Below are 12,885 nucleotides of genomic sequence, written 5' to 3'. Positions count from 1 at the left end.
TCTTTGCGAACCAAGCGTAAACCATCATGCGACTTACGGGATGTTGGTTAAGAAATCGTAAGTTGGGCTTCGAGTCATGTCTTAGGTCCCTTTGGGCCGTCTTCCGACTCAAAGCGTTTGTTACGGCTTCTTTCGATAAAGAACGAACTTTCCGCGGTTTTTACGGTTAAGTTTGATCGATAACTTAGAATGGCGGGGAATCGTGAAATGGGTTCGCTACGGTCTTTGGGAGATAGCATCGAAGGGTAGACGAGAACGCATGGCCTAACGTCGTATCGATGTTTCGGAAGAGCTCGGTCGCTACGTAGCGACCGAGCGCTCGATCGCTACGTAGCGACCGAACTTTGGCTCGAGCTCGAGAGGGACCTCGGGAAGACGGCGAGTTCATTGCTTAAGGAGAAGAAAGCCAGGAAGGCCAAATCTTTGGAGGTGCGTCGTCTTCAGCGTCAGATCGAGGGTGATGCAGGATTAGTGAGCCGCGGGATTCGAGAGGCCAAGGACGCTCTTCCTTCTGAGTTCCAAGCTTGCTTGGCGAAGATCTCCGCCTTTCTGGGCTCTCTCGAATGCATTCGGAACAGGGATTTAGCCTTGGCGACGATCGAGGGCGGCATGGACGTGGTTCAATCGTTCCAAAGTGAGACTCCTCCGACCTTAGAGGCCGAAGAGGCCCGACTGTCCGGCTGCTAGGGAGATTTGGCAGTCGTGGATGGAGATTTCGATCTCATCCTTGCTGACCTGAAATCCGCATGATTCCTTCCGACGTGTTCAGAAGGCCCGGAGGGGAAGGATCCGGTACTCGGCGGTGATGCGGCTCCAGGTTATGAAGCGACGGGTGAAGAGGGAGCGTGAGCTCTGAGGATGACTTTGGTTAGATCTCTTGTGGGAGATTTTTTTTTATGTTTGATGTTTCGGCCTTAAATGGCCTCATTTCGTGTTTCGGGACTGGTCGTATGTGGCTTTGAATCCCCGCCGCTCTGCGGCTTTTTATGACAAGATGGTCGAGTTGCATTTTTCATAAGCTTACGTATGTCGTGGAAGAAGGGTGATGAGTTGTCGTCTCATATCCTTTTTCGATGTGAAATGTTTTGTTCGAGATCTGTTTCGAGAGTTTTTCCGCGAGATATCGACTTCGCGGGATATCTGAAGATGTCGAATATAAACATAGATGCATGGTTTTGGGATCTCGTATCTTTTGGATATCATGCCTTGAGATGTTAGAGACCAGTGCGCTGGGTTTAGGGCAAGACCTAGGTTTACTTTCGGTTTAAGTTTTTATGCGGTGACTAGCCGGCTATCGATTTATCTGTCGCGATTTTAACCTGATTCGTACCGATTTAAAGTCTGCGATAGGTTCTCGGCTTATATGACTTGTTAGATACGAATCGAGCATCTCTCCGGAGACAATTTTTAAGCCAACCGGAAGTGCTGGACCAAAATTTTGGGTTTCTTTTATAGCGCTATTATCCTTGTGTCGGATGTACGAGAGTCATCTTCGTGAGATGGCTATGTCTGTTTAGGACGTTCAAGAGTTCGATGTGATCAGCACCGAACTTGGCGGCAAATGCCGTTGTTTAGAGTTTTTGCGCAAGATATGTGTTAAAATGTTCATCATTTTTTGACGGAGTGTCCGTCTTCGTCGTTCGGAAGAAGTAACCCTCGAGGCATCTCTCGCGATGTCTCGCGATACCAATGGCTGCTTCTCCCTAACGGCTGATTTATTTTTGAATATCGAAATTGTTTCGCGGATAAAAGGTAATTTGCTTAGTTAAGATATGCCGCAAACATCGGAGGCGTGGTCAGATGTTTTCGAGTTTGAGAGTATACGAGTATACGTATCCACTACCCCCCCCTTTTTGATTAGGGGGGACAGCTGAATTTTCCATTCGACAAACTGCCTACGTACTCCTTATGGAGATCAAGCCGTCTCGTAGTTCGGTGATTGTGAGTTGGTCAGTGATAGTATTTTTTGAGATGCATCGCGTTCCAGGTCCTTGGAATTTTTATGCCTTGCATGTTGGCTATTTCGTAGGAGCCCGGTCGGACGAATTTTTCGATTTTATAGGGTCCTTCCCAGTTTGCTCCGAGTTTTCCTGCGTTTCGTTCAGCGGTGTTTTGGAAGACTTTGCGAAGGACTAGATCTCCCTGATTAAATATGCGATTCCGTACGTTGGAATTGTAGTACTTTGCGGCTGCGTGTTGGTAATTTTGGATTCGGATGAGCGCTTGATCTCGGCGCTCGTTAATGAGATCGAGATCGTCGAGGAGCATTGCGTTGTTGAGCTCCTCTCGTTCGGGAAGTAATCTTCTTCGAACACCGGGGAATTCTACTTCTGCGGGAATCATGCATTCCGTTCCGTACACGAGAGCGAAAGGGGTTTCTCCTGTTGCTCGCCTCGGGGTGGTACGGTGGGACCAGAGGACTCCCTCGAGTTCGTCGGCCCACCTGTCTTTTTTGGCCTCTAAGCGTTTCTTCAGTCCGTCGAGAATGGTTTTATTAATCGTTTCAGCTTGTCCGTTACACTGCGGATATCTGGGTGTTGATTTGTTAAGCCGTATCTTCCATTTTTGCAGAACACCTCGAACCGGGTGGAGATAAACTGAGATCCGTTATCGGTTACGATTTCGTAAGGAACTCCATGCCTACAGATGTTGTTTTTCCATACGAAACTTTCGACTTGGACATCTTTTATACTTGCGTACGAATCTGCCTCTACCCATTTTGAAAAGAAATCGGTGAGGACTAAAAGGAAACGCTTTTTCTTTGAATTATGAAGGGGACCGACAATGTCCATGGCCCAGCGCATAAAAGGATAGGGCGATGTGATGGAGGAGAGAACTTCGGCTGGTTGTCGGATGGTTGGAGCATGCCTCTGGCATTTTTCGCATTTTCGTGCGAACTTCTCGCAATCTCCGATCATCGTTGGCCAGTAGTATCCATGGCGTTTGATTTTCACTGCCAGTGATCTTCCGCCGGAATGATTGCCGCAGGACCCAGAACCGAAATTTGCACTGTCGATTTCCATTTAAATAAGGAAACTAGGAAAACCATAATTTCCCAGAGGTCCCGAATATCTGCTAATACCACACGCCAAGCAATCAGAACACGAAACGAGAACAATAATGAAATAAGAAATCGAAAAAGAGAGCAAGATAGTTCTTATTCCGAATCTGCGTTTGAGCGTTTACAACAAGGTAAGTGCCTGGGCTACGAGAGCTGTCGGCGAGATTCCTAGTTCTAAAACCCTAAGAAGGCAAAGACCTAATTGAGTCGCAGCTCGAATAACAAAAACGGAAAATTCCCTAAAATTGCTCTAAGTGCTAAGTTTGCTGTCAAAGTCCTTCTCCATGCCTCTCGCCTAGGACTCCTTATATACTGGCTCCAAGGTCGGTTTACGCTTTTCCCCTTCTGCCCTTAAGCCGCCATAGCATAAAAATGGAGATATTCCATTTTTTCTGATCTTTGTAATTATCTTCAAAATTTCGTACTTATCCGCGGAAACTTGACATTTATCTTTCTTTGCGAACCAAGCGTAAACCGTCATGCGGCTTTCGGGATGTTGGTTAAGAAATCGTAAGTTGGGCTTCGAGTCATGTCTTAGGTCCCTTTGGGCCGTCTTCCGACTCGAAGCGTTTGTTACGGCTTCTTTCGATAAAGAACGAACTTTCCTTGGTTTTTACGGTTAAGTTTGATCGATAACTTAGAATGGCGGGGAATCGTGAAATGGGTTCGCTACGGTCTTCGGGAGATAGCATCGAAGGGTAGACGAGATTGCATGGACTAACGTCGTATCGATGTTTCGGATGAGCTCGGTCGCTACGTAGCGACCGAGCGCCTGATCGCTACGTAGCGACCGAACTTTGGCTCGAGCTCGGTTGCTACGTAGCGACCGAGCTTTGGCTCGAGCCTGGTCGCTACGTAGCGACCGAGCTTTGGCTCGAGCTCGGTCGCTACGTAGCGACCGAGCGATCGCTCGAGCTCGGTCGCTACGTAGCGACCGAGCGGAACATGTGTTCGGTTGCTACGTAGCGACCCTCTTCGAGCTCTTGTCCGATGACTCGTGTTTCTTCCGCAAAGCTTTTCGTAAAGAAGAATCTATTTCGAAGAAGTATTTGTCGAAGAATGTTTCTACGTTTTTCTTCTTCGGGGATTTTGACGTTAACTTCGTTGCAACTGTTTTCGACCCCAACACTGCACTCTGCTTCCCCTTGGGTGAGCCACTCTCAGCGTTTTCTGGACGTCATTCGATGACTCGTCGCCTCGTCTTGAATCTCCTTTGCCACGGGCATGTTGATGGGAGTTGTTGATGCGTGTATCCCCGTGGGTTAAAGCTTAGCTCATCTGCCCATGCTTTCCTCGTGGTCGTGCCTTCCCTAGAGGTATATCGGGGTACATGGCCAGGAAAAGCGGTAGTAAGGTGGTCGGAACCCTGGATCCGGAACCTGGAAGCTGGGATCCGGAACATGTAAGCTGGAACCCGGAACCCAGAGGTTTGGCTTTTCCTTTTGGATGAATAGTAGCGGGAACATGTGTTCTCCGGCTTCTTTTACTCCCATTTGCTCCGAATGAGTAGAGGGTATGAAGACCAGTACTCCTTGATGTAGTATTAGCATTTTCCCTTGCTCTTTTGCAGGAGGCGGAGCAGCAGTGTTCCCGGTGCTTGGGCAGGCTTCCTTTCGAACAACCCCAGTCGAATTTGACAAGTACTCTAAGGCGTTGTATCCCCCTAGCTATCAGGTTTATCTAGGGTTCCACTACCACTTAGATTGTAGAACCTAAAGAGAAAGGTGGTTCTCCAATTACCTCGTAGTGGTTGTCTGGTATGCCTGGAGTATTTCTAGGAACTCCTCTTCTGGCTCCTCCAGCTTTTGGAATTCGTCAAAGTTATAATCCCGGCTGGAAGATGTTGGTGATGACTGCTCGCATTGGGCCCAAAGGTTGTAGAGGCTTGACATATAGTTAAGACCCGAAACCAAAAGGAACCAAAGATTGTAGAGGTCGGCTTTGTGGCTGAGACCCGGAACCAGCAGGAACCAAATACTCTAGGGGTCTGATTTGAGATTGAGACCTGGAACGAGCAGGAACCATAGACTGCAGGGGTCTGACTGGTTGTTTGGGCCCGGGACCAGTAGGAACCAAAGACTGTGGTGGTCTGACATGTGGTTTAGGCCCGGGACCAGCAAAACTCATAGGTAATTCCTGTATTGGATCTTGCTACTGATGTTAGCAATGTGTTATCCTCCGTTGAAGAGGTGTTTCCAGCTGCGTGAGCTTTAGATCTGATGAGAATACGTCATTTCTTGCCCCCAGGTGGCTGGGGTTGAGATATTTTCGAGAGGATACACGTAATGTTGCTCCTACATATCACATTATCACGTAGTTTAAAACTGCCCCTCCTTCTAGCGCCAAACTGTTAGGGTATTTTTGTGTACAAGCGATCCGTTCTCAGCTCTACGGAATGATAGGAGGAAGGAGACATGTCTTTGAGTGTATTCTCCTGCTTTGGTAGTTGATAAACCAGGAGATCATGCTCTTAGGATACTGCCATATGGGTATGGGCCAGTATATATCGTCGATGCCTTAGCAGCAACAGCGGGATTGGTCGTTAGGCGGGGGTCGCCTATCATAGAGAAGATCGCAGGGTCTTGTTGATCTATAACTGATGGTTCCGGCTACCAAGGTCGGTCCTTGGGGGCTTCCTGATCCATACTTGATGGACCCGGCTACCAAGGTCGGTCTTTGGGTATCTATGCATGGGACCATGGAAGGTGTTTGGATTTATAGCTGCATCCTTCAGTGGGGACTGCCTACGTACACTTAAGGGGGGAATCAAGCCGTTCGTAGTTCATGTGGATGGTGGAGGCGCATAGCCTAGAGGGGCACGTAGCCTTGGGAGCATGTGGCTCTAGTGGGCACATGGCCTGATAGAGGCACAAATCCTAGATAAGGGCGCGTGGCCGAATGGAGGCATGTGGCCTAGGAAGCACATGGCTCTAGTGGGCACATGGCCTAATGGGCACGTAGCCTTGGGAGCACGGGGCTCTGTAGTTGGTAGGAGTCATCTGTTCTTGGGGGCACATGGCCGGAACAGATGGTAGATCTGTCGATATGCTGCAGTGAGCTTGATGTGTCGGGCGCTTCAGTGAGCATGGAGGGACCCTGCTGATGAGCTGGAGATCGTGGCCTGAGTGATATCTTGCATATTTGTATTGTTTTAACCATCTATTTTGTACACATTGATCATATAGATTAGGAATTAAGCATCTTTAGGATCCATATTGCATTCATAAGTCTTTATCAGGTATCAGAGTGTCCTATGGAGCGATTGGAGGTGTTTATAAGCATTTTGGTACAAGAAAGGATGGAAAATGAAGTTGGTTCGGTTTTGTGCGAGCACGACGCGGGTTGGAGCACCCCGAGTTCACCTACCTGCGTAGCCGAGCCAAGAAGAGCCTCCACGCGGGATGAGTGGCGCGGGATCGTGAACCCGCGCGCACGAAGAGGAAGAAGAGAGACGACGCCTCGACGCGGGGTGGAGCGACGCGGGTTCCCTTACACGCGTTGTCGAAGAGAGACAGCCGATGGAGTCACGCGGGTTGGAGCACGCGGAGTCGTCTACCCGCGCGCATGACGAGAGAGCAACCTCGACAGTCTGACGCGGGAAGAAGGGCGCGGGACGAGCTACCCGCGTGCATGAAGTGAAGGTCTCAACGCTCCAACGCGGGTAGGGTCGCGCGGGTTGTGACCGATGCCTCCTACCCGAGTCGAATCTTTTCCTTAGTCGGATTTTAGTGTTTTTAAAGGGCTTTTTAGACTTTTTAATGGAAAGCATTAGGTCTTCCAGGGATGTATAAACACTTTGTAGATCCCAAAGTTGAGACTTATCTTCTTTTCTCTCTAAGAACACACAAACCTCTTTAAAGAAAATTTGAATCTTGAATCATTTTCCATCTATATTCTTTGTGTTTGTGTGATTATCTTGCTCTTTAATCATGTTTAACCTTGAATCATCCATGATTTTGGGGTTATTCATGTCTATTCGTGAGTTGACTAATCTTGGATTCATGGGCTATGGTGATTAAGGGTAATTAGAGAAGATCTAAGGTGTTTAGTGTTAGATTTATTTGTTTCCATGCTTGTTGAAGGTTCTCAATGTTATTTTAGTCTTGATCATACTAAAATAGATCTCTAGGCATTTCCTCCCCACAAGGTGTATGATGAAATGCCTGAACCAACTCTTCAATGCTTTTAGCTTGCTTTACCTAAGAGATTAGTTGCTAAAGGAGTTAAGATTGCTATTAGACTTGTTCTCCATGTTTGCTTTAGTAACATTCAACCAAAGAGATTAGATGCTTGAGTTGCTTTACCAAAAGAACATTCATCTAGAGATAGAGCTTGTTTAGCTAAGTGTCTAGGCATAAGGAAAGTGTTTGATTGATAGCTTGCCACCCTTAGATTGGATCTAAATCACCCAAGATCAAATGCCTAGCCCCATGAGTCCTCTTGCTTCATATTGAGAAACAAAGATCATTACTTTATTGCATTAGCTTATTAATTCTTAGTTCATACCATCTTTAAAACCGGATTGCACTTAGCTTAAGCATGAACTTGCATTCCCTTTGCTTTAGAATCACCTAGGATTGGTTCGATAATCTTTTATACTACAACATTTGATTAGGAGCCTTGAAAACTCCTAACATCACCGGGGCAGGTACATGAGCAATCCATTCGAGAGAGCGGAAGGGATGTCGGTGTCTACCTGGCCATATATCTCACACTTGTCTGTATGCCAACCAGAGCTAATCAACTCCCTAAGGCAGATGGGTCAACAGGTTAAATGGCCCCCGAAGATAAGGGCACCCGATTCCTTCCGGAACACCGACCTCTGGTGTGAGTTCTACCGTGACCATGGTCACAAGACGGAGGACTGCATCGCATTAAAGATCGAAGTCAATGAGCTCCTCCAAAAGGGATATCTCCGGGAATTTCTCTCAGAAAAGGCGAAGAACCTCCTAAGCAAGGAGACACCCATGAAATCTGATGAAACCAAGCCCGTGTCACCACCTCGCCAAGACCAAGTAATCCATGTCATATCCGGAGGTTCAGAGATAAGCGGCATAAGCCATGCAGCTGCAAAGAAGAGCACTCGAAACGCCAAACTTGGTCTGGAGACGTCTAAATCAAAACGTCTACTCTTGGGAACAGACGAGATAAGCTTCACGGCGAAGGAGCAAGAGAAGGTCCTGGCTCCCCATCATGACGCTCTAGTAGTATCGCTTACCGTAGCAAACTGCTTGGTAAGGAGGATCCTAGTAGATAACGGAAGCTCCAGCAACATCATCTTCCAGACCGCCTATCAGGACCTAGGGTTGGATGAAAGTGCCTTAACTAGAAAGACAACCCCACTCGTGGGATTCAACGTAGAGGTGGGATTCAGCGGAGAGGTGAAGCAAACCGCCGGTGAAGTGGTTCTTCCAGTCTATGCTGAAGGAATCAACATGTCAACTAAGTTCCTCCTCGTCGACTACCAATCATCCTACAACATGATCTTGGGAAGACCATGGATCCATGATATGGGAGCTGTCCCCTCAACACTCCATCAAATGGTGAAGTTCCCTACTCCTTGGGGCATCAAGGCCGTCAGAGGTGATCAAGAAAATTCTCGATCCTGCTACCAGACCACCTTAAAGGGGAAGACAAAGGTCTTATAGCAATTACAGCGTGGGTCCCGAGCTCCACACGTATTGGTTCCGGCTTCCCAGATATCTGCTAATACCACACGCCAAGCAATCAGAACACGAAACGAGAACAGTAATGAAATAAGAAATCGAAAAAGAGAGCAAGATAGTTCTTATTCCGAATCTGCGTTTGAGCGTTTACAACAAGGTAAGTGCCTGGGCTACGAGAGCTGTCGGCGAGATTCCTAGTTCTAAAACCCTAAGACGGCAAAAACCTAATTGAGTCGCAGCTCGAATAACAAAAACGGAAAATTCCCTAAAATTGCTCTAAGTGCTAAGTTTGCTGTCAATGTCCTTCTCCATGCCTCTCGCCTAGGACTCCTTATATATTGGCTCCAAGGTCGGTTTACTCTTTTCCCCTTCTGCCCTTAAGCCGCCATAGCATAAAAATGGAGATATTCCATTTTTTCCGATCTTCGTAATTATCTTCAAAATTTCGTATTTATCCGCGGAAACTTGACATTTATCTTTCTTTGCGAACCAAGCGTAAACCGTCATGCGGCTTACGGGATGTTGGTTAAGAAATCGTAAGTTGGGCTTCGAGTCATGTCTTAGGTCCCTTTGGGCCGTCTTCCGACTCGAAGCGTTTGTTACGGCTTCTTTCGATAAAGAACGAACTTTCCTTGGTTTTTACGGTTAAGTTTGATCGATAACTTAGAATGGCGGGGAATCGTGAAATGGGTTCGCTACGGTCTTCGGAAGATAGCATCGAAGGGTAGACGAGAACGCATGGACTAACGTCGTATCGATGTTTCGGATGAGCTCGGTCGCTACGTAGCGACCGAGCGCCTGATCGCTACGTAGCGACCGAGCGCCTGATCGCTACGTAGCGACCGAACTTTGGCTCGAGCTCGGTTGCTACGTAGCGACCGAGCTTTGGTTCGAGCCTGGTCGCTACGTAGCGACCGAGCTTTGGCTCGAGCTCGGTCGCTACGTAGCGACCGAGCGATCGCTCGAGCTCGGTCGCTACGTAGCGACCGAGCGATCGCTCGAGCTCGGTCGCTACGTAGCGACCGAGCGATCGCTCGAGCTCGGTCGCTACGTAGCGACCGAGCGGAACATGTGTTCGGTTGCTGCGTAGCGACCCTCTTCGAGCTCTTGTCCGATGACTCGTGTTTCTTCCGCAAAGCTTTTCGTAAAGAAGAATCTATTTCAAAGAAGTATTTGTCGAAGAAGGTTTCTACGTTTTTCTTCTTCGGGGATTTTGACGTTAACTTCGTTGCAACTGTTTTCGACCCCAACACTGCACTCTGCTTCCCCTTGGGTGAGCCACTCTCAGCGTTTTCTGGACGTCATTCGATGACTCGCCGCCTCGTCTTGAATATCCTTTGCCACGGGCATGTTGATGGGAGTTGTTGATGCGTGTAGCCCCGTGGGTTTATGCTTAGCTCATCTGCCCATGCTTTCCTCGTGGTCGTGCCTTTCCTAGAGGTATATCGGGGTACATGGCCAGGAAAAGCGGTAGTAAGGTGGTCGGAACCCTGGATCCGGAACCTGGAAGCTGGGATCCGGAACATGTAAGCTGGAACCCGGAACCCAGAGGTTTGGCTTTTCCTTTTGGATGAATAGTAGCGGGAACATGTGTTCTCCGGCTTCTTTTACTCCCATTTGCTCCGAATGAGTAGAGGGTATGAAGACCAGTACTCCTTGATGTAGTATTAGCATTTTCCCTGGCTCTTTTGCAGGAGGCGGAGCAGCAGTGTTCCCGGTGCTTGGGCAGGCTTCCTTTCGAACAACCCCAGTCAAATTTGACAAGTACTCTAAGGCGTTGTATCCCCCTAGCTATCAGGTTTATCTAGGGTTCCACTACCACTTAGATTGTAGAACCTAAAGAGAAAGGTGGTTCTCCAATTACCTCTTAGTGGTTGTCTGGTATGCCTGGAGTATTTCTAGGAACTCCTCTTCTGGCTCCTCCAGCTTTTGGAATTCGTCAAAGTTATAATCCCGGCTGGAAGATGTTGGTGATGACTGCTCGCATTGGGCCCAAAGGTTGTAGAGGCTTGACATATATTTAAGACCCGAAACCAAAAGGAACCAAAGATTGTAGAGGTCGGCTTTGTGGCTGAGACCCGGAACCAGCAGGAACCAAATACTCTAGGGGTCTGATTTGAGATTGAGACCTGGAACCAGCAGGAACCATAGACTGCAGGGGTCTGACTGGTTGTTTGGGCCTGGGACCAGTAGGAACCAAAGACTGTGGTGGTCTGACATGTGGTTTAGGCCCGGGACCAGCAAAACTCATAGGTAATTCCTGTATTGGATCTTGCTACTGATGTTAGCAATGTGTTATCCTCCGTTGAAGAGGTGTTTCCAGCTGCGTGAGCTTTAGATCTGATGAGAATACGTCATTTCTTACCCCCAGGTGGCTGGGGTTGAGATATTTTCGAGAGGATACACGCAATGTTGCTCCTACCTATCACATTATCACGTAGTTTAAAACTGCCCCTCCTTCTAGCGCCAAACTGTTAGGGTATTTTTGTGTACAAGCGATCCGTTCTCAGCTCTACGGAATGATAGGAGGAAGGAGACATGTCTTTGAGTGTATTCTCCTGCTTTGGTAGTTGATAAACCAGGAGTTAATGCTCTTAGGATACTGCCATATGGGTATGGGCCAGTATATATCGTCGATGCCTTAGCAGCAACAGCGGGATTGGTCGTTAGGCGGGGGTCGCCTATCATAGAGAAGATCGCAGGGTCTTGTTGATCTATAACTGATGGTTCCGGCTACCAAGGTCGGTCCTTGGGGGCCTCCTGATCCTTACTTGATGGACCCGGCTGCCAAGGTCGGTCTTTGGGTATCTATGCATGGGACCATGGAAGGTGTTTGGATTTATAGCTGCATCCTTCAGTGGGGACTGCCTACGTACACTTAAGGGGGGAATCAAGCCGTTCGTAGTTCATGTGGATGGTGGAGGCGCATAGCCTAGAGGGGCACGTAGCCTTGGGAGCATGTGGCTCTAGTGGGCACATGGCCTGATAGAGGCACAAATCCTAGATAAGGGCGCGTGGCCGAATGGAGGCATGTGGCCTAGGGAGCACATGGCTCTAGTGGGCACATGGCCTAATGGGCACGTAGCCTTGGGAGCACGGGGCTCTGTAGTTGGTAGGAGTCATCTGTTCTAGGAGGCACATGGCCGGAATAGATGGTAGATCTGTCGATATGCTGCAGTGAGCTTGATGTGTCGGGCGCTTCAGTGAGCATGGAGGGACCCTGCTGATGAGCTGGAGATCGTGGCCTGAGTGATATCTTGCATATTTGTATTGTTTTAACCATCTATTTTGTACATATTGATCATATAGATTAGGAATTAAGCATCTTTAGGATCCATATTGCATTCATAAGTCTTTATCAGGTATCAGAGTGTCCTATGGAGCGATTGGAGGTGTTTATAAGCATTTTGGTACATGAAGGGATGGAAAATGAAGTTGGTTCGGTTTTGGGCGAGCACGACGCGGGTTGGAGCACCCTGAGTTCACCTACCTGCGTAGCCGAGCCAAGAAGAGCCTCCACGCGGGATGAGTGGCGCGGGATCGTGAACCCGCGCGCACGAAGAGGAAGAAGAGAGACAACGCCTCGACGCGGGTTCCCTTACACGCGTTGTCGAAGAGAGACAGTCGATGGAGTCACGCGGGTTGGAGCACGCGGAGTCGTCTACCCGCGCGCATGACGAGAGAGCAACCTCGACAGTCTGACGCGGGAAGAAGGGCGCGGGACGAGCTACCCGCGTGCATGAAGTGAAGGTCTCAACGCTCCAACGCGGGTAGGGTCGCGCAGGTTTTGACCGATGCCTCCTACCCGAGTCGAATCTTTTCCTTAGTCGGATTTTAGTGTTTTTAAAGGGCTTTTTAGACTTTTTAATGGAAAGCATTAGGTTTTCCAGGGATGTATAAACACTTTGTAGATCCCAAAGTTGGGACTTATCTTCTTTTCTCTCTAAGAACACATAAACCTCTTTAAAGAAAATTTGAATCTTGAATCATTTTCCATCTATATTCTTTGTGTTTGTGTGATTATCTTGCTCTCTAATCATGTTTAACCTTGAATTATCCATGATTTTGGGGTTATTCATGTCTATTAGTGAGTTGACTAATCTTGGATTCATGGGCTATGGTGATTAAGGGTGATTAGAGAAGATCTAAGGTGTTTAG

General features: G+C 48.1%; 1 protein-coding gene across 1 annotated transcript; it reads left to right on the top strand.

Annotated features, from left to right (window-relative positions):
- The first annotated feature begins 7,713 nt into the window (after positions 1-7,713).
- On the top strand, positions 7,714-8,709 carry LOC125587248. The gene has a single exon (XM_048757465.1). It carries the CDS (start codon positions 7,714-7,716, stop codon positions 8,707-8,709), a length of 996 nt encoding a protein of 331 aa, XP_048613422.1.
- The last annotated feature ends 4,176 nt before the right edge of the window (positions 8,710-12,885 follow it).

Source organism: Brassica napus, chromosome C5 (assembly GCF_020379485.1).
Source record: "Brassica napus cultivar Da-Ae chromosome C5, Da-Ae, whole genome shotgun sequence".
NCBI classification, from domain to species: domain Eukaryota; kingdom Viridiplantae; phylum Streptophyta; class Magnoliopsida; order Brassicales; family Brassicaceae; genus Brassica; species Brassica napus.
Note: the sequence above shows the minus strand (reverse complement) of the source record. Positions and strands in the feature narration are given on the sequence as shown.

Bases quoted from the DNA above. Each gene is read 5' to 3' on its own strand.
- LOC125587248 (XM_048757465.1), top strand. From the start codon at position 7,714: ATGAGCAATCCATTCGAGAGAGCGGAAGGGATGTCGGTGTCTACCTGG.